Genomic DNA, 21,613 nt, shown 5'->3' with positions numbered 1-21,613 from the left:
ACATTATTATCTACCCCTGTCCAAGTCAAGAAAATTAAGGCTTCTGTGGCATAAAAAAAAACATTACATGTATTATATATCTCTGTCCAAGTCAAGAAAATTAAGGCTTCTGTGGCATAAAAAACATTACATGTATTATATACCTCTGTCCAAGTAATGAAAATTAAGGCTTGTGTGGCAGAAAGACATTATTATCTACCCCAGTCCAAGTCAAGAAAATTAAGGCTTGTGTGGCAGAAAGACATTATTATCTACCCCTGTCCAAGTCAAGAAAATTAAGGCTTCTGTGGCATAAAAAAATCATTACATGTATTATATACCTCTGTCCAAGTCATGGATATTAAGGCTTGTGTGGCAGTAAGACATTATTTTCTACCTCTGTCCAAGTCAAGAAAATTAAGGCTTGTGTGGCAGAGAGACATTACATGTATTATATACCCCTGTCCAAGTCAAGAAAATTAAGGCTTGTGTGGCAGAAAGACATTACATGTATTATATACCCCTGTCCAAGTCAAGAAAATTAAGGCTTGTGTGGCAGTAAGACATTATTGTCTACCCCTGTCCAAGTCAAGAAAATTAAGGCTTGTGTGGCAGAAAAACATTACATGTATTATATACCTCTGTCCAAGTCATGAAAATTAAGGCTTGTGTGGCAGTAAGACATTATTGTCTACCCCTGTCCAAGTCAAGAAAATTAGGGCTTGTGTGGCAGAAAGACATTACATGTATTATATACCTCTGTCCAAGTCATGGATATTAAGGCTTGTGTGGCAGAAAGACATTACATGTAATATATACCCCTGTCCAAGTCAAGAAAATTAAGGCTTGTGTGGCAGAAAGACATTATTATCTACCCCTGTCCAAGTCAAGAAAATTAAGGCTTCTGTGGCATAAAAAAATCATTACATGTATTATATACCTCTGTCCAAGTCATGGATATTAAGGCTTGTGTGGCAGAAAGACATTACATGTATTATATACCACTGTCCAAGTCAAGAAAATTAAGGCTTGTGTGGCAGAAAGACATTACATGTATTATATACCCTTGTCCAAGTCAAGAAAATTAAGGCTTGTGTGGCAGTATATAAGACATTATTGTCTACCCCTGTCCTAGTCAAGAAAATTAAGGCTTGTGTGGCAGAAAGACATTACATGTATTATATACCCCTGTCCAAGTCAAGAAAATTAAGGCTTGTGTGGCAGAAAGACATTATTATCTACCCCTGTCCAAGTCAAGAAAATTAAGGCTTCTGTGGCATAAAAAATCATTACATGTATTATATACCTCTGTCCAAGTCATGGATATTAAGGCTTGTGTGGCAGTAAGACATTATTGTCTACCTCTGTCCAAATCAAGAAAATTAAGGCTTGTGTGGCAGAAAGACATTACATGTATTATATACCCCTGTCCAAGTCAAGAAAATTAAGGCTTGTGTGGCATAAAAAACATTACATGTATTATTTACCTCTGTCCAAGTCATGAAAATTAAGGCTTGTGTGGCAGAAAGACATTACATGTATTATATACCCCTGTCCAAGTCAAGAAAATTAAGGCTTGTGTGGCAGTAAGACATTATTGTCTACCCCTGTCCAAGTCAAGAAAATTAAGGCTTGTGTGGCAGAAAAACATTACATGTATTATATACCTCTGTCCAAGTCATGAAAATTAAGGCTTGTGTGGCAGTAAGACATTATTGTCTACCCCTGTCCAAGTCAAGAAAATTAGGGCTTGTGTGGCAGAAAGACATTACATGTATTATATACCTCTGTCCAAGTCATGGATATTAAGGCTTGTGTGGCAGTAAGACAATATTATCTACCCCTGTCCAAGTCAAGAAAACGAGGGCTTGTGTAGCAGAAAGACATTACATGTATTATATACCTCTGTCCAAGTCAAGAAAATTAAAGGTACTATGTCCCTTTTGCAGCTAACCTCAAATTCTGTAGAACTTTGCAGGAATTATGAATATGTCATGTATGTCCTTTCTGTGAAATTTAAACGTTAGCAGTGTTCTCATATTCAAATTATGCAAGGAAACCCGTTTAGTTGCTAGACTTCACTGTCAGACACTATTGAGTGACTGACTGGCTTTTTTTCTTCTTTAGTAATAACATACATGAAAAGAGTTGTAAAGGGTACATGAGGATTTGTCTACATCAATAACTCACTTCTTGTGATGGCCAAGATTAAACTGATTCAATCTTTGCGCAGCATAAAACGTATGACCATTCGGTACAATTGTCTGAAAATCAAGACTATTACTTTTGGGCTCTATAGCCCTAAAGTCGATCTGACAACTAATAGTCATTATTTTCCCACTTGAAGACATTTCAAGCCCCACCTTTTTTAGAGAAGTTCTAAATTAGTATTATCTTTCAAATGCAGTTGGAATTTAACTTTTTCATTTTTTTGGCCTGCAAATGGGACATAGTACCTTTAAGGCTTGTGTGGCAGTAAGACATTACATGTATTATATACCTCTGTCCAAGTCAAGAAAATTAGGGCTTGTGTGGCAGAAAGACATTACATGTATTATATACCTCTGTCCAAGTCAGGAATCCGCCTGCGTGTACCAATTACCCGTAGAGCCAGATACAGAAATTCTTTTATTCCAAATTCTACGCACATCTATAATGCAAAAGTAACACGAAATTCTCAGCTTTAAGCTGAATAATAGCGATTATGATTATTTGTTAACTTTTTTTCTACCCACCCAGTAAATTGTAGGGATTGGGTTGGAAAGTTTTCCGCCTTATCACCTTTGTGGGTCAAAACATCCGTTTGTTTAGCTCTGCTGCTGATTTTTGTTGTATATTTATGTCATGCATTATAATCTGATTGGAAATTATGCCATCTCTCCTTCTCTGTCTCTCCCATTTTCCTTTGGACCCCTACCAACTTTCCCTATATTTCTCTCTTCTATCAGTCCTTCGAGCTTGAGCTCTCGTTTCCTTTATCTTTCTGCTCGTATTTCGATTGTGATGCTGCTCATATTCACATCTATATTCATACCTGAATTTATTCATGATGTGATTCAGAATTGTATATAAAATTCTTGCTATGTATAAGTCATATAACTATCTTGTCATGTTTTGTGCTGAAAGCCGGAGAACCGTACCTGCTCACATACTTTTTTTTCTTTCTATAGAGTCTTGACGCCCTTCTGGCTTTCAGCACACGACACCATGTTTTTGTCTTATGTTTTATGTATTACATGTTATACCAATGGAAAACAAATTTCTGTATTATATTATGGACAATAAAATCTTGAATCTTGAATGAAAATTAAGGCTTGTGTGGCAGTAAGACATTATTGTCTACCCCTGTCCAAGTCAAGAAAATTAGGGCTTGTGTGGCAGAAAGACATTACATGTATTATATACCTCTGTCCAAGTCATGAAAATTAAGGCTTGTGTGGCAGTAAGACATTATTGTCTACCCCTGTCCAAGTCAAGAAAATTAGGGCTTGTGTGGCAGAAAGACATTACATGTATTATATACCTCTGTCCAAGTCATGGATATTAAGGCTTGTGTGGCAGTAAGACATTATTATCTACCCCTGTCCAAGTCAAGAAAATGAGGGCTTGTGTGGCAGAAAGACATTACATGTATTATATACCTCTGTCCAAGTCAAGAAAATTAAGGCTTGTGTGGCAGTAAGACATTACATGTATTATCTACCCCTGTCCAAGTCAAGAAAATTAGGGCTTGTGTGGCAGAAAGACATTACATGTATTATATACCTCTGTCCAAGTCATGGATATTAAGGCTTGTGTGGCAGAAAGACATTACATGTAATATATACCCCTGTCCAAGTCAAGAAAATTAAGGCTTGTGTGGCAGAACGACATTACATGTATTATATACCTCTGTCCAAGTCAAGAAAATTAAGGCTTGTGTGGCAGTAAGACATTACATGTATTATCTACCCCTGTCCAAGTCAAGAAAATTAAGGCTTGTGTGGCAGAAAGACATTACATGTATTATATACCTCTGTCCATGTCAAGAAAAATTAAGGCTTGTGTGGCATAAAAAACATTACATGTAGTATATACCTCTGTCAAAGTCATGAAAATTAAGGCTTGTGTAGCAGAAAGACATTGTTGTCTACCCCTGTCCAAGTCAAGAAAATTAGGGCTTGTGTGGCAGAAAGACATTACATGTATTATATACCTCTGTCCATGTCATGGATATTAAGGCTTGTGTGGCAGTAAGACATTATTGTCTACCCCTGTCCAAGTCAAGAAAATAATGGGCTTGTGTGGCAGAAAGACATTACATGTATTATATACCTCTGTCCAAGTCATGGATATTAAGGCTTGTGTGGCAGTAAGACAATATTATCTACCCCTGTCCAAGTCAAGAAAACGAGGGCTTGTGTGGCAGAAAGACATTACATGTATTATATACCTCTGTCCAAGTCAAGAAAATTAAGGCTTGTGTGGCATAAAAAACATTACATGTATTATATACCTCTGTCCAAGTAATGAAAATTAAGGCTTGTGTGGCAGAAAGACATTATTATCTACCCCAGTCCAAGTCAAGAAAATTAAGGCTTGTGTGGCAGAAAGACATTACATGTATTATATACCTCTGTCCAAGTCAAGAAAATTAAAGGTACTATGTCCCTTTTGCAGCTAACCTCAAATTCTGTAGAACTTTGCAGGAATTATGAATATGTCATGTATGTCCTTTCTGTGAAATTTAAACGTTAGCAGTGTTCTCATATTCAAATTATGCAAGGAAACCCGTTTAGTTGCTAGACTTCACTGTCAGACACTATTGAGTGACTGACTGGCTTTTTTTCTTCTTTAGTAATAACATACATGAAAAGAGTTGTAAAGGGTACATGAGGATTTGTCTACATCAATAACTCACTTCTTGTGATGGCCAAGATTAAACTGATTCAATCTTTGCGCAGCATAAAACGTATGACCATTCGGTACAATTGTCTGAAAATCAAGACTATTACTTTTGGGCTCTATAGCCCTAAAGTCGATCTGACAACTAATAGTCATTATTTTCCCACTTGAAGACATTTCAAGCCCCACCTTTTTTAGAGAAGTTCTAAATTAGTATTATCTTTCAAATGCAGTTGGAATTTAACTTTTTCATTTTTTTGGCCTGCAAATGGGACATAGTACCTTTAAGGCTTGTGTGGCAGTAAGACATTACATGTATTATATACCTCTGTCCAAGTCAAGAAAATTAGGGCTTGTGTGGCAGAAAGACATTACATGTATTATATACCTCTGTCCAAGTCAGGAATCCGCCTGCGTGTACCAATTACCCGTAGAGCCAGATACAGAAATTCTTTTATTCCAAATTCTACGCACATCTATAATGCAAAAGTAACACGAAATTCTCAGCTTTAAGCTGAATAATAGCGATTATGATTATTTGTTAACTTTTTTTCTACCCACCCAGTAAATTGTAGGGATTGGGTTGGAAAGTTTTCCGCCTTATCACCTTTGTGGGTCAAAACATCCGTTTGTTTAGCTCTGCTGCTGATTTTTGTTGTATATTTATGTCATGCATTATAATCTGATTGGAAATTATGCCATCTCTCCTTCTCTGTCTCTCCCATTTTCCTTTGGACCCCTACCAACTTTCCCTATATTTCTCTCTTCTATCAGTCCTTCGAGCTTGAGCTCTCGTTTCCTTTATCTTTCTGCTCGTATTTCGATTGTGATGCTGCTCATATTCACATCTATATTCATACCTGAATTTATTCATGATGTGATTCAGAATTGTATATAAAATTCTTGCTATGTATAAGTCATATAACTATCTTGTCATGTTTTGTGCTGAAAGCCGGAGAACCGTACCTGCTCACATACTTTTTTTTCTTTCTATAGAGTCTTGACGCCCTTCTGGCTTTCAGCACACGACACCATGTTTTTGTCTTATGTTTTATGTATTACATGTTATACCAATGGAAAACAAATTTCTGTATTATATTATGGACAATAAAATCTTGAATCTTGAATGAAAATTAAGGCTTGTGTGGCAGTAAGACATTATTGTCTACCCCTGTCCAAGTCAAGAAAATTAGGGCTTGTGTGGCAGAAAGACATTACATGTATTATATACCTCTGTCCAAGTCATGAAAATTAAGGCTTGTGTGGCAGTAAGACATTATTGTCTACCCCTGTCCAAGTCAAGAAAATTAGGGCTTGTGTGGCAGAAAGACATTACATGTATTATATACCTCTGTCCAAGTCATGGATATTAAGGCTTGTGTGGCAGTAAGACATTATTATCTACCCCTGTCCAAGTCAAGAAAATGAGGGCTTGTGTGGCAGAAAGACATTACATGTATTATATACCTCTGTCCAAGTCAAGAAAATTAAGGCTTGTGTGGCAGTAAGACATTACATGTATTATCTACCCCTGTCCAAGTCAAGAAAATTAGGGCTTGTGTGGCAGAAAGACATTACATGTATTATATACCTCTGTCCAAGTCATGGATATTAAGGCTTGTGTGGCAGAAAGACATTACATGTAATATATACCCCTGTCCAAGTCAAGAAAATTAAGGCTTGTGTGGCAGAACGACATTACATGTATTATATACCTCTGTCCAAGTCAAGAAAATTAAGGCTTGTGTGGCAGTAAGACATTACATGTATTATCTACCCCTGTCCAAGTCAAGAAAATTAAGGCTTGTGTGGCAGAAAGACATTACATGTATTATATACCTCTGTCCATGTCAAGAAAAATTAAGGCTTGTGTGGCATAAAAAACATTACATGTAGTATATACCTCTGTCAAAGTCATGAAAATTAAGGCTTGTGTAGCAGAAAGACATTGTTGTCTACCCCTGTCCAAGTCAAGAAAATTAGGGCTTGTGTGGCAGAAAGACATTACATGTATTATATACCTCTGTCCATGTCATGGATATTAAGGCTTGTGTGGCAGTAAGACATTATTGTCTACCCCTGTCCAAGTCAAGAAAATAATGGGCTTGTGTGGCAGAAAGACATTACATGTATTATATACCTCTGTCCAAGTCATGGATATTAAGGCTTGTGTGGCAGTAAGACAATATTATCTACCCCTGTCCAAGTCAAGAAAACGAGGGCTTGTGTGGCAGAAAGACATTACATGTATTATATACCTCTGTCCAAGTCAAGAAAATTAAGGCTTGTGTGGCATAAAAAACATTACATGTATTATATACCTCTGTCCAAGTAATGAAAATTAAGGCTTGTGTGGCAGAAAGACATTATTATCTACCCCAGTCCAAGTCAAGAAAATTAAGGCTTGTGTGGCAGAAAGACATTACATGTATTATATACCTCTGTCCAAGTCAAGAAAATTAGGGCTTGTGTGGCAAAAAGACATTACATGTATTATATACCCCTGTCCAAGTCATGAAAATTAAGGCTTGTGTGGTAGAAAGACATTACATGTATAACATACCTCTGTCCAAGTCATGAAAACTAAGGCTTGTGTGGCAGTAAGACATTATTGTCTACCCCTGTCCAAGTCAAGAAAATTAGGGCTTGTGTGGCAGAAAGACATTACATGTATTATATACCTCTGTCCAAGTCATGAAAATTAAGGCTTGTGTGGCAGAACGACATTATTGTCTACCCCTGTCCAAGTCAAGAAAATTAGGGCTTGTGTGGCTGAAACACATTATTATCTACCCCAGTCCAAGTCATGAAAATTAAGGCTTGTGTGGCAGAAAGACATTATTGTCTACCCCTGTCCAAGTCAAGAAAATAGAGGCTTGTGTGGCAGAAAGACATTATTATCTACCCCAGTCCAAGTCAAGAAAATTGAGGCTTGTGTGTCAGAAAGACATTATTATCTTCCCCTGTCCAAGTCAAGAAAATTAGGGCTTGTGTGGCAGAAAGACATATTACATGTATTATATACCTCTGTCCAAGTCATGGATATTAAGGCTTGTGTGGCAGTAAGACATTATTGTCTACCCCTGTCCAAGTCATGAAAATTAAGGCTTGTGTGGCAGAAAGACATTATTGTCTACCCCTGTCCAAGTCATGAAAATTAAGGCTAGTGTGGCAGAACGACATTATTGTCTACCCCTGTCCAATTCAAGAAAATTAAGGCTTGTGTGGCATAAAAAAACATTACATGTATTATATACACTGCACACACAAAACCATCCACCCATGACACACACACACACAGAGCCATACACTGCCTACTACTTTGCTTACAAATACTACACACTAACAAGTCACACACACACACACAAGTACTGCAGATGTGCATAGTACCTAGCTACCTGGATGTCAACTGTAGATGGCACTATTCCGTTTGGCTACTTGGACACAACCCCTCTCTAAAATTTGGACATTTATTTTGGGCCTTTTTTTGGGAGAAACTTTTCTTGTGTGACTAAATCTTAGTTGATTAGAGATGACATGTCAGACATCTTAGACACTGAATATGATAGTTTTCTTGTGTGGCTAGACACACAAGTCTAAAGTGACACACAAGGATATCTCATACGTAAAACTAAACACACAAGCATACCATCGCAAACTCGTCCGTACGTCCGTCCGTACGTCCGTCCGTACGTCCGTCCTGTTTGACCGTTATCACAATATCTCAAGAACCATTTAAGATTTAAACTTAAGACTCGGGAATAGTATTTATCACCATAGGAAGACGATCTGATTAGATTTTGGAGTACGTAGGTCAAAGGTCACAGGTCACAGAGGTCAACTTATGAAATTCCTTGTATTGAGTTTGTTAGCGCGATATCTCAAGAACCATTTGAGATTTAAACTTCAAACTTAAGGATAGTATGTATCACCATAGGAAGACGATCTGATTAGATTTGGGAGCACGTATGTCAAAGGTCAAGGGTCACAGAGGTCAACTTATGAAATTCCATACATTGAGATTGTTATCATGATATCTCAAGAACCACTGGAGATGTAAAAACTTCAAACTTAAGGATAGTATGTATCACCATAGGAAGACGATCTGAATAGATTTTGGGCACGTAGGTCAAAGGTCAAGGGTCACAGAGGTCAACTTATGAAATTCCATACATTGAGATTGTTATCATAATATCTCAAGAACCACTGGAGATTTAAACTTCAAACTTAATGATAGTGTGTATCACCATAGGAAGACAATCTGATTAGATTTTGGAGCACGTAGGTCAAAGGTCAAGGGTCACAGAGGTCAACTTATGAAATTCCATACATTGAGATCGTTATCGCGATATCTCAAGAACCACTGGAGAATTTTCACTTCAAACTTAATGATAGTATGTATCACCATATCATAATATCTCAAGAACCACTGGAGATTTAAACTTCAAACTTAATGATAGTGTGTATCACCATAGGAAGACAATCTGATTAGATTTTGGAGCACGTAGGTCAAAGGTCAAGGGTCACAGAGGTCAACTTATGAAATTCCATACATTGAGATTGTTATCATGATATCTCAAGAACCACTGGAGATTTAAACTCCAAACTTACTTAAATTGCTCTATGGCGGAGGCATCATTTTCAACTGCGCGCAGTCAAAATTCCATCTAGTTTTTTTTTCTTTTCATAACTCTAGAATGAAAGGTGGACCATTTCAATTGGGCCTTTGTTGAATACTTATAGATGTACATGTAAGCCTAAAGGTGGGACTGCACTAGTTGTAGTTACTTGCGCCCTCTATACAGCCAACAATGCTCGGACGGTACCCTTTGATCCCCCATGGTTCCCTTTTTCTGTTAATTGAGATCTGATTTGATGAGATAACCACCTGCCAGTGACCATGCAGGGAGGTCTAATCCCTCCTGGCCAAACTAGTGAAGATAGGCCTAAAGCTTATCTGTAATAGTTAATAGGAGGGATTAGACCACCCTGCAAGGTCACTGGACAGGTGGTTATCTCATCAACTCGGCTCTCAATTAACATAAGAAAAAGAGGATCATGGGGGACCAATGGTCACCGTTTAGGCATTGTTTTCTATATAGAGGGAGCAAGTAGCTACAAGTAGTACAGTGTGGCTTTTAAAGGTCACATTCTCAAGAAGTATCAATCAGAACAAATCCATTTTTACATACTTAAAAGTTCACACCTTCCAAAGAGGATGAATAATTTTGTTGTGAACTGTACCTATCTGTGAAGCATGGGTCTTTGAAAATTCTCTCCTTCTTTTCCTTTTCTAGTGACTATTCGTCTCACTGGAGGGAGGCACAGCCTTGAGGGGAATGTAGAGATCTCCAAAGGAACGGAGTGGGGAAATATCTGCGATGACAACTGGGGCATAGAAGATGCACAGGTAAGACCTTGTGTCGTCGTGGTCATAGGGGTCATGGCTCACCCTTTGTGACCCTGTTGATGATGGTTCTCCAGAGTGTTCCGTGTTCAGCCATAAGATGGGCTGATCGAGGCAACTATTTGAGGTTCTTCCTAACTCAGTCCTAAGTATGGGGAAAGAACCTTTGCTCATGCAGGGCCGTCACAATGGAACTATTAACAAATAATCTTCATCAAATGTATCTGTTTAATTTTGCATATAATTCTTTTGTTTTCGAATGTTTTATTTTACACCTGTTCCAATGCAGAAGCTTTTACGTGATCTCTTTCTTTGATTTTGGTTCACAAGTGCGCCTTGAACATATGCCTATAAGTGGGTTTCGGCACCTTACCAATCTCATATATCGAGGGGTCAGTGACACAAAGACGCAACTCCATTTTGGTCATTTTGAGAGAAAGTGGTTCATGTGTCACTGAGCACTTGGGCCTTAAGTAAGGAGTTAAGTCTATGTTTCACTAGCCATTGACTTCAATGGGGGGTGTTGGGTGGAGTTAAGTGTTTGTGTTTCCTGGAAAGCCCACATTTTTCTTAACATTTTGATATAAAATACTCATTTTGGAAAAATATGGAGTTATGTCTTTGTGTCACTGAACCCTCGATATCATCAATATTATTATTATCTATTTAAGGCTTCCAAGTGGTATGATAGATCAATTTATTCAATATCTTTAGCGCAGTACCAGGCTGACTGACCAATATTGTTTTAGTATTGCTCAGTCATCCAGGAACTTCAACTATCGATATCGATATCATGGCGATATCACACAAAAATAAAGCCATATTTACCGAGGTAAGTCAAATTTGTTATTTCACTAGTCGGACTAATATAGATAATAATAATAATATTGTATGGCTTTGTTTTCTTGTGATACAAGAATATATTGCTCTCGCTAAGATAATATTAGACTCGTCTTTGACTCTACAATATTGTCATACATGTAGCTCGAGCAATATATTCTTGTATCACACTCAAAACCATCCAATATTATATAATTATCATTATTATTATTATTATTGTTTCATCAGGTGGTGTGTCGTCAACTGGGCAACTATGAGGTGGTATCCCATTACTCCGGTAGTCAGCACGCCCCTCCCAGGTACCCCTACCTCCTGGACGACGTGGCATGCAACGGAGACGAGGCCAGGGTGGAGGACTGTTACCATAGCGATTGGGGAACACACAACTGTGGCACCAGCGAGGCAGCAGGAGTATCTTGCAGAAGTATGTACACGGAGCAGATCTTTCCTACCAGGGGGGTGATTCACAAAACTTGTCATCAGTGACAAATGACAGTTGTTCTTATAAGCTACTGAAATCCTTGCTACTGATTGGTTATCAGCAGATTTGTCACTGATATTTGTCATTGAAAAAAGGCTTTGTGAAATGGTTCCCTGGTCATGATTGAATGACAATAGAAGTTGGATTGGCCCAAAATTACCTGTTTTAAAATGGTTCCTTTTAATGAGGTTCTACTGTATTTTTGTGGTGTTTTATGAAAATAATTTATAATTCAGGCTACAAACCTTAACCCACATGCTCCAAAATGTTTTTGGTACAGCTGACAATTTTTTCCCCGCATGTACAGTACATGTACCTGACGAACTAATATGGGCTTCATGTGTTATAATACATTCTTGCCATATTTTACTGCTTATATATTTCATGCAGTAGTCCAGTAATTTCATTCAGCCCTTATGACAGATTTTGACCTTTATATTAACTTTGAATTTGGCCCTTTTAAATTCATCTATCTTGAGTTCATCATACAATCACTTCTGAAGACATTTATGTTCATCCAATAGTCTGTAATTATATGCTAGTTTATGTCAAATAATGTTATTTTCTTACTACAATAAAAGATTGTAATTATTTAACTGTTATAATTGTGTTCATAAGTTTATATCATTTATATTATATCTGATTTTATCATTATTGTATACGATATGTATTTCTGTTAATCCATGTATAATTAAATCTTTAGATTAATCATGTAATTCATTGTATAATTGATTGTTGTAAAGCGCATAGAGAATTTATTATTATGCGCTGTATAAGAATGACTTTATTATTATGTATGAAAGAATTCATTTTGTAAGCTCTTCCCCAAAGGCAGTTCTAATTTCATCTTATTAGGAAGCTTAAAATCTTTAGTATCTTAAAATATCCTAGACTGAAAAATAAATTGCAACAATTTACTTGTGGTCCACGTAACTTAAAAAAAGGGTTTTTATTGGGAAAAACGACAAGTGGTTGTAGAACTATAGGAAATGAATTCCTGCGGCTTCTTGTTGGTTCAGAGCCTGTGGGTCAACTATGGTTTACCCACTATTTGAAGGAATCCTGAGATAGTAACCCACTTCCTTTCATACTGGGGACTTCCTCTTCCTAGACTTCCGTTTGGTGTCGGACGACCGCAACTCCACCATGCCTAAGGGTCGCGTAGAGGTCGTTCACAATGGTCGATGGGGGCGTGTATGTGGAGAGAACTGGGATAAATCGGATGCAAATGTACTCTGCAGGTAGGTCCATACTTGTACTTATGCATAATCATGGCTCTATGATATTTGTCCTAAGGCTTCAGATGAAAAATATTTATAACTCTTGAGGGAGGGGGGGGGGGGAGGGGGACATGTACACCCAGGCTTGTGTTAATATTTTGGCATCATGGAGATCCAGAGTGAAAATTCTGTGGACTCTCAGGCACTTGTAGTACAGTACTGTTGCTGATATGTCAGAAGTCTTCCAGATGCAGTCTGGTGTGTATCTCAGAATGCCTGTTTGAAGGTTTGAAGCTCAGGCTATTGAAAAAAGAGTAGAGTTAAAGCTTTCTTCTTTTCTTCTTATGTATAATCTGCCTCTTCAATACTGAAGATTCTTGCAGATATATATGCAGGTGGACCACTACACCAGGGTTTCCCCCTACTCATATACGAATAGTGCAGTTGGGTCTTAACGTGCAAAGATGGTGACTCCTTTACACAGAGCCTCGATTTAACGTCCTATCCGAGGGACGAATTGGGAAATGTTCTTGCTCATCCTGTCGTATATCTGAATTTGCCTTAGTTATGAAGACATGGTTGATGTTGGGTGATCCGGACTTGACCTTGTATTTGTTCAAAGCTAATTCAGCTCTGGGTTAAGGTGCTTTCATACGGAGTCAGGCTAATACGGACCCAGGGACAACTCGGTCCGCCGCAAAAACAGTCAGGTTTTGCAGGTTTAGGGTTAGGTTTAGGTTTAGGGTGAGGGTTAGGATAAAATGACAAAAAATGACTGTTTTTGCAGCGGGCCGAGTTGTCACCGGGTCCGAGTTAGCCCGGATCCTTTCATACATGTATAATTTACATATTGTTCCTGTATTCTCTGGCAGTTGTACAACAGCACCATTGAAACCTTAGGAAACATCTAGATTCAGTCTGTTTGGCAATGTTTAGTTCCATTTTGTTCCTTTCCCTTTTCAGGCAGTTGTACAACAGCTCTGCTGATGCCGTGGGATCTTTCGAGCCTGGAACTGGTGTGGCCTTCATGACAAACTTCACCTGCCGAGGCAACGAGACCAGTCTCCTTCAGTGCAGCTACGAGAAGAGAGAGATTACAGACTGCCAGAGTGATGCTAATGTCATATGTAAAGGTAAGTGTGGCCAGTAAATGAAGACAGTGTTACATTTTGAAAGAAACTGACTGGAAGTTGTTGTTGGGAAATACTTCTTACGTAATATACCAGACTTGCCAACCGTTCCGATTTTAACGGAACTGTTCCGTTTTTGAAGTTTTTATAGCCCTAAAAAACGGAACGTTCCGATTTTGGGGAATTTGGCTTTCCATACATAGCATTGATCCGATCGAGTGCTGAACGGATTGCATTGCGCAAGGTGCGTGCAGCGTGCACTGATATGTACGTACAGTGGCAGCGTGTTGCTGCGCGCCACGTGCACTCTGATATGTGTTTTCGTACGTAACATTTCCGTACGTAAATACTTGCGCTGGCAAATCTCGTAAGTATCATTTCTATACGTTTGCATGCGCATATCAGCATGCATGCATTCGCTATCGCGGCTAGCGCACCGTATAGGTCCCCATGCAAAGTACGTGTTTCGAGGTACCGTATACTTTGTGATTTGTGATTTGTCTCGGAAGAAAATCTGTCAAAATGAGCGGAACAGCAGCAAGACGAATTCAGAAGTACAAACAGGAATACAAGGAACGATTTCATTGTTTTGAAACTTGAAAGTATGTGGTGCCCATAGCCAAATGCTCCTTCCTTTCATGAAGAAATAATTATATTTTTTCAACAGATGTCTTGTTCTGCTGACATTGATTTTGACAACCTCATTTACATGTAGCTCAATGAGTTACAATAATTTTGGATTGTTGACTGTTGTCTGGAAAGTTGAATACCATTATTGCCAGTCTCATTTTATGCATAGATCTATGTCATGTATAATTATTTAAAAAGTAACTAGACTTAAATGCATCACTCTGCATGAGTGGCTAATTAAATCTATGTCTATTATCTGCTCTGCCTCTGCCAAGGATAAATTAAAATGTGGAATTCACTTCAATCACTTTTTTGTTTGGTATGACACAAAAATTACCCATAAACTTGGGTTGAATTTTAGGGGAAATGGTCCCTAAAATAGTCTCAGATTGCACCAGAGAGCATCTGGAAACCCAGAGCTTCCAGGGCCCGCTTTAGGGCCCTGGACCCCGGCTAAAAGGACTTCGCGCTCATGATGTGCGCGCGCGCTTCGCGCCCATGATGTGCGCTTCGCGCACATAGTGTACAGATTTCTGATTTTCAAATGTTGGCATGTATGATATACTAGTCTAATCGTGTATTTTGAGGTTTGGGCTTCATGAAAGTGATATAGCATTCATTCAGTCTTACCAGAAAGCACAGTCAGTGATGACACAGCATCAACAAAATATACACACATATCAAATTAAGGTTTTGTCTGAAGTTTTCAGTTATTTCGACTCATGATTTGAGCATGAGAGAATGTAAAGAGTAATTCTCTTTTGCACTGTTTGGTATATTTTTGTTATCAATGAATAGATGTCTAAATGAGACATATATAAAATGAATCAAACTGAGCCAATGTTTCCTGGCTGATCGACATTTGACTTTGCAAATGGAAGAAATTGTTGATGCAGTGTCCTTGTATGTGTATATATGTATTGAAGGACACACCAGTGAAATCATTCAAATTCAAATGAACGTTTATTTTCTTCCATTCGATTTGACAAACATATGTGACATCTGTTCAAACAATACAATTTATACGTAGGAACATAAATATCATAAGAGAACTTGTATTACAAGGAAAAAGGCACGAAACCCGATAAGCAGAGCTTGTAATGGGTACGCCCGCATACACAGATACATAATATACATTATAAATAGAAGAAAGGGATCCATTGGTTCCACTTTTGATCCATGAGAGGAATGAGGCAGAACTTCTGTAGAAGAAAAAAAGATGTGTTCAAGGATGGAGGAAAACACCAAATCAAACTGAAGTAATTCTTTTACATTTTCTCCTGCAGGTGGTATCAGACTGGTGGGCGGTAGGACTCCATTGGAAGGAAGAGTGGAGATATTCCATGACGGTCAGTGGGGAACGGTCTGTGATGATGGTTGGGACTTCAATGATGCAAAGGTAGATAGTGATGGGGGGATGGGTGAGTGGGTGGGTGGGTGAGTGGGTGGGTGGGTGGATGGATGGATAGATAGATAGATAGATAGATAGATAGAAGGAAGAGTGGAGATATTCCATGATGGTCAGTGGGGGACGATCTGTGATGGACGATCTGTGATGATGGTTGGGACTTCAATGATGCACAGGTAAGAAGTGATGGGTGGATGGGTGAGTGGGTGGGTGGGTGGGTGGATGGATGAATAGATGGAAGGATGTTAAGATAGAAGGAAGGAAGAGTGGAGATGTGATGATCCATCTGTGATTAATGAACAAATTGAGAGAGGGATACATAAATTGAAGAAGGAATGGATTGAGAGAGGAATGGATGGATGAGTTTTGGGAGGCATGTTTTGATTGTAGAATGAACATACTCCATAATGGCTCTTGAAGATGATCAGTGATGACCAAATTAGAAAGTAAAACAGGATTTGTAGGCCTATGGGAATGCAAGAATTAATAGATGGAAGGATGTTCAAGTTGATGATTGGAAAGATGGAGAGATTGAGGGATATCTGGTTAGTGGGGAAACAGGGATAGAATAAAGAGAAAAATAGAAAATGATTAGATTTGATAATTTGGTTGTAGAATGAACATACATGTACGCCATAATGGTGCTTGGAGATGATCAGTGATAATCAAATTAGAAAGTAAAACAGGATTTGTAGGCCTATGGGAATGCTAGAATTAATAGAAAACGTAAAAATGATAAAAATTGGAAATTTGAAATTAATTCTAAAGTTGTTCCTTTTTATTTCAGGTGGTGTGTAACCAATTGGGAGGCTATGCTGCCTTCGCAGCCAAGTGCTGTCAAGCTTATGGACCTGGGACCGGACTGATTCTAATGGATGGGGTGAACTGCATCGGTACCGAGAGCACCCTAGAGAGCTGCCCTCACGAGGGATGGCAGTCACATAACTGTCAGCATTATGAGGATGCTTCGGCTATCTGTTCAGGTAAAAACTCCATTGGACTCAGGTGCTCTAAGGCGAGGCGTCAAAAATAAATATACCAGCCAGCAGCAGCTTACTGCACTTGTGCGTCCTGGCTGCATTTTTTAAATTAGCTCAGCCGGCTACCGCTGGCGGTAGGAAATGGCATTCAAAAGCATGCGCCGGCTGCCGCCTTTCGAATGGAAACCGAGCCTCAGATCCCAGCCTGGCGCAAGCCGGCTGGGCTAATAAGAGAAAAATAATTGCCCCAGCCACGCTTCGGCTGTAATTGCAGCCTCGATGCGCCAATACGTGAGGCGGCAGCCTGCTGGTATCGATATTTTTGACGCCTCGCCTAAATGTATAAGCATACATTCTGATTATGAGCATACATGTACAAACATGCATACAAATATATTCGTGTGTCAAAGCATAGAGATATACACTATATTTGCATTTTGCCTAGATAGATTCCTTAATTTGGCTGGGGGAGGTTGATGGGTGCACAACAATAGGATGATTAAAGTAATGTACCTGATATACTTCCAGTTTGTATGGGAAAGCTTTTGATGATAATTTGACAAAATTAGGAGATTTTAACCGATTCCACCGTACATGCATAGGCAATTCTAACCGTCAAAATTATGTTACAACATGTGACATCTGTGATAGAGAAAAATAACCTCAATTGAAAAATGTTTCAAGAATACACATGTACAGTTAACAAGTAATTTATTCATACCCTTACCATGGACCTACAAGTCTTTGAATTTTTGAGTATGTGAAAAAGTGATTTGTCCCAATTTGTGATTCTTTAAAATGTGATATATCAAAGAGCAATTCTTAAAATTTTCATTAAAGGCCCTGATCGAACCAGTCCATCTTTCTTTTTGAGTTACACAAAAACACAAAAAGCACTAAATTTACAAGAAGGTGTGATTAATTTAGTTGCCAACTGTGTGTTTGTGATGCACTGTACACATTTATGAACTAAGTGCCATAAAATAGGTACACACAATACAGTACTTATTTTCCTACAAATGTTCACAAAAATGGATCAACTTCTCATTGTAAAGCTCCAAAATAGGCACTACCACTTCATACAAAGTCACTACTACCAAAACAAAAACCATAAGCACTGGTAGGATGACGAAAGCATTTGTGTTAGTAATTACCTATGCCCTCACGGTGACCATGTGGTAGGAATACTCCCCAGGGAGTGGAGATGGTGCACATTGTGCGTGAATGAATCCGATGACCAGGATAACGACATCTGTAAAGCGCTTAGAGATGGTATTCCGTATTAAGCGCTAAATAAATCCAGATTATTATTTTTCTTTATGACTTTCACCTATTCACTTTTCACATTCCAATAATTTTTTTGAGACAATACCATGATTTATTTTGTTCTTGCAGACATCAAACTCACAGCCCCCAATGGCACCACCTCCACCAGCACGCTAGAGGGGCGTGTGGAGATCCTCTTAGATGGAGAATGGAAGTCCATCTGTGCTAAAGGATGGGACTCTAATGCCGCACAGGTCGTCTGCACTCAGCTCTTCCAAACTGATGTCAAAAATGTAACTCTCATCTCTTTTGGCCAAAATTTATGAATTTTCAGAACGGCCCATTTTCATATCTTTTCATCTCTAGAGGGTTTCCTTGACCCCTGTCTACCGGTATTCACATTATTTTATTGCAGATAATTTCATAAAATGTGAAAAATTCCTCTTTTTGACGAAAGATGGCAAGGGGTTAGCCCACCTTTTTTTCATATACTTCATATAAATGCTTTTCATCTAGAGAGAAAAAAGGGGATTTATCAAAATGACTTTTGAAGAAAGTTTGTTGGATTGTTTTTTATGTAACTGCATAGGGTGTGGAGAGTCCATGAAAAAGTGATCCTTAAGTCCTGTAAAGCCAGGAAATGGTTGTGACATGATTCTTTTTCATATTGTATCAATGGTGCATCACATGGTGCAACCGTAAGCCTACTGTAAATTCTGTATATTTGTTCACTAACTTGCATGATTACCATGACTTTCGATCCATCAGGTTACGTTGGTACCCGCCAAGTCATCCCAAGACACCGGGGTGACGGACTTACGATGTCTTGGTACAGAGAAGATGCTCTCAGAGTGTCCAAGCATCACATCGCAGGTCCTCTGCCCTAACAAATACAGAGCATCTGTCCAGTGCAAAGGTAAGCTCTCCTTCTGTCTGTTTGTATATCCTTCTCATGACAGGAAGTTTTAAATCGATCAGCTTAAAGAGAAGGTTGAGTTCTGGGAAGAGGTGAAAATAATTTGTGAGCGTTTTCATTCTTATTATGCAAGTGTGGAAGAACATCAGATAAGACATGTTCCCTGAAAAGCATGGCTCTTCAAATGCCTTCATATTCTGAATATGTCATGTAACATCGTAAAACTCGGGGGTAGGATTTTTACTCCACGTGTTCGTTTAGTCCCATATACATCTTTCTGTGTACAGTGTTTGTAATTTTACCAAGACTTGGCCAAATTTCTTATCATTTTGATGATTCCAGAACCTTGCAATACACACAAATTCTTTTATGCTAGATGATCAACCTTTTCTGGTCGATTCCACACCGTTTCTTTCACAATTCAATCGCATGACCAGAACTCAACTTCATCTTTAACTCTTGATGCTGTAAATAGCCCCCCCCCCCCCCCCCCCCAAAAAAAAAAAAAAAAAAAAAATTGAAACGATAAACTTTGCAGAGATTTCCAAATATTTCATGCAGAAATGCATTGCAAATGGAGGTGAAAAAAGGTAGCTACAGGAAGCCAAGTCGCTTAAACGTACGCACAATACCCGTACATGAATGTAATATGATGTGCACTTCAATCGAGGCTTTTGCTGAAATGTTCTTTTAGGGGCGGGGCAGTACGCTGCCGTGTTTGAACGTAATTATAAGCTCACAACATTCCTCAATTTTATATTTGATGTGATATACAATGTCCATGCACATACATACCGGTATGTATATTTACACTGTGTGAGATTTTCTTTTCCTTCTCTTGTCATTCTCCAGTGCAGAATTCATTAACCTTTTCCTATTTAATGAAAATTTTGTTATACCGAGATCAATTCATCACCATAACCATCATCTTACATGTATATCCATCTTCTGGGGAAAGAGCTCATTTAAAACATGTTTCATGCACTTTGATTCTTCATCAGCTCATTTTGGGAACCATGTTGTTGAAACCATGACAGAAGAAATACATCTAGTCATGCATGATGCACTAAGAAATTACTTCATTTAACCATGTTTTCAAATTTTCCTTTGTATTTAACATGACTTTAATATTGACTTCCGGCAACGTCAAGATACCTTGATGTGCATAGGAACATGTACCTTTTTCTCTCTCTCATTAATCACAATTAACAAATAGTAGAATAGTCTTTGAAATTTAGACAGAAACAAGATTGATGAGTTGAACAGGAACTGTGGAGGTCATGATAATCTTTGTCGATATAGGGGACTTATCTTTGGCCTCATTTGTTTTGTTGGAGGGGGCGGGGAGGGGGGGGGGGGAGTGATATGATTGAATAGATAGTTATATACATGTAAATAATAGTGAGTGAGTGATAAATAATTTGATTGAACAAAACAAATTACAGAAAAAAATTTGTGAAGTTGATTAAGTAATTTATTTATGATAATTTAAAAAGTTTAGATTATTTAAATGGATGACATCCCATTGGCACTTTTGTCATAAATTATTTTGATATCATATATACAAGTATTTTAACTATTTTTCTGTTTGCTGTGTACTAATGAGTTTTTACAAATGTCTGTTCCTTCATATTGCACCATGTAACTAATGACTGCATCAAGAACCCCCCCCCCCCCAAAAAAAAGGGTTTATTAGGGTTTTGGGTGCAAAATATCTGTTCAATATTGTTTAAATATTGCTTTCAGAGGTTTAGATGGCAATACTTCAACCTAAATTCGCAAAAAAGCAGAAATATATGCCCAAATTTTGAATGTTGAAGTGCATTCTCAATATGATAATTTATATAATATATCAATTTGTAGGCGGTTCCTTGGCAAAATTTGTATTACCACGTATTCGTCAAAATAGATTCTTTCACATGATTGGAAATAAGAGCTTCCATTTCATTTTTTGAGAGGGGGGCGTTTCCTAAACTGGTCTATACCTTTAAGCAGAATAAGCTCAGCTTAGCTTCCCTATAAGATTCTTGTTTACAAAAGAAAAAGAAAAAGAAGATCATAAATAACCTGCTCTCATTTTTTAAATGCTGAGCAAATCATATTGACACATGGAGGTCAATCAACACTCGTTTCTACTTAGCTCTCAAAGAAAAGGGTGAGGAAGCTATACATGGAAATACATCTGAGTCTGTTTGTCTGTATTCAGTAATGATGTCCATGTATGTATGTTCAGATCTGTGTGCACTGTGCACTGTGCATCGTTGAGTGTCAAATACTGTATAACAGACAGTTAACAACTGAAGTATTCATATCCCTTGTATAGTTGATGTTTTCTGTGTTTTTCGTAACTCAAGAAAATAAACAAGAATGAAAGGTGATCTGGTTCAATTAGGGCCTTTGTTGAATACTTTTGGATGTAAGCTCTGATATGTCACATTCTCAAGAAACATCGATCGGGACAAACCTATTTTC

At 38.2% G+C, this 21,613-nt stretch overlaps 1 protein-coding gene across 8 annotated transcripts in view; it reads left to right on the top strand.

Moving 5' to 3' along the window:
* LOC580497 (scavenger receptor cysteine-rich domain superfamily protein) overlaps positions 1 to 21,613 on the top strand; it is an 81,211-nt gene that overhangs the window by 48,915 nt on the left and 10,683 nt on the right. For all 8 annotated transcript variants that reach the window (XM_030983233.1, XM_030983231.1, XM_030983236.1 and 5 more), the window contains 8 exons: positions 10,161 to 10,273; positions 11,339 to 11,534; positions 12,703 to 12,832; positions 13,775 to 13,944; positions 15,858 to 15,970; positions 16,767 to 16,962; positions 18,355 to 18,518; positions 18,994 to 19,141. In XM_030983233.1, the coding sequence (XP_030839093.1) occupies positions 10,161 to 10,273; positions 11,339 to 11,534; positions 12,703 to 12,832; positions 13,775 to 13,944; positions 15,858 to 15,970; positions 16,767 to 16,962; positions 18,355 to 18,518; positions 18,994 to 19,141 (1,230 nt within the window). The remainder of the gene's footprint in view (positions 1 to 10,160; positions 10,274 to 11,338; positions 11,535 to 12,702; positions 12,833 to 13,774; positions 13,945 to 15,857; positions 15,971 to 16,766; positions 16,963 to 18,354; positions 18,519 to 18,993; positions 19,142 to 21,613) is intronic.

This window comes from Strongylocentrotus purpuratus, unplaced genomic scaffold (genome assembly GCF_000002235.5).
Source record: "Strongylocentrotus purpuratus isolate Spur 01 unplaced genomic scaffold, Spur_5.0 spur5_scaffold_13, whole genome shotgun sequence".
NCBI lineage: Eukaryota > Metazoa > Echinodermata > Echinoidea > Camarodonta > Strongylocentrotidae > Strongylocentrotus > Strongylocentrotus purpuratus.
Note: the sequence above shows the minus strand (reverse complement) of the source record. Positions and strands in the feature narration are given on the sequence as shown.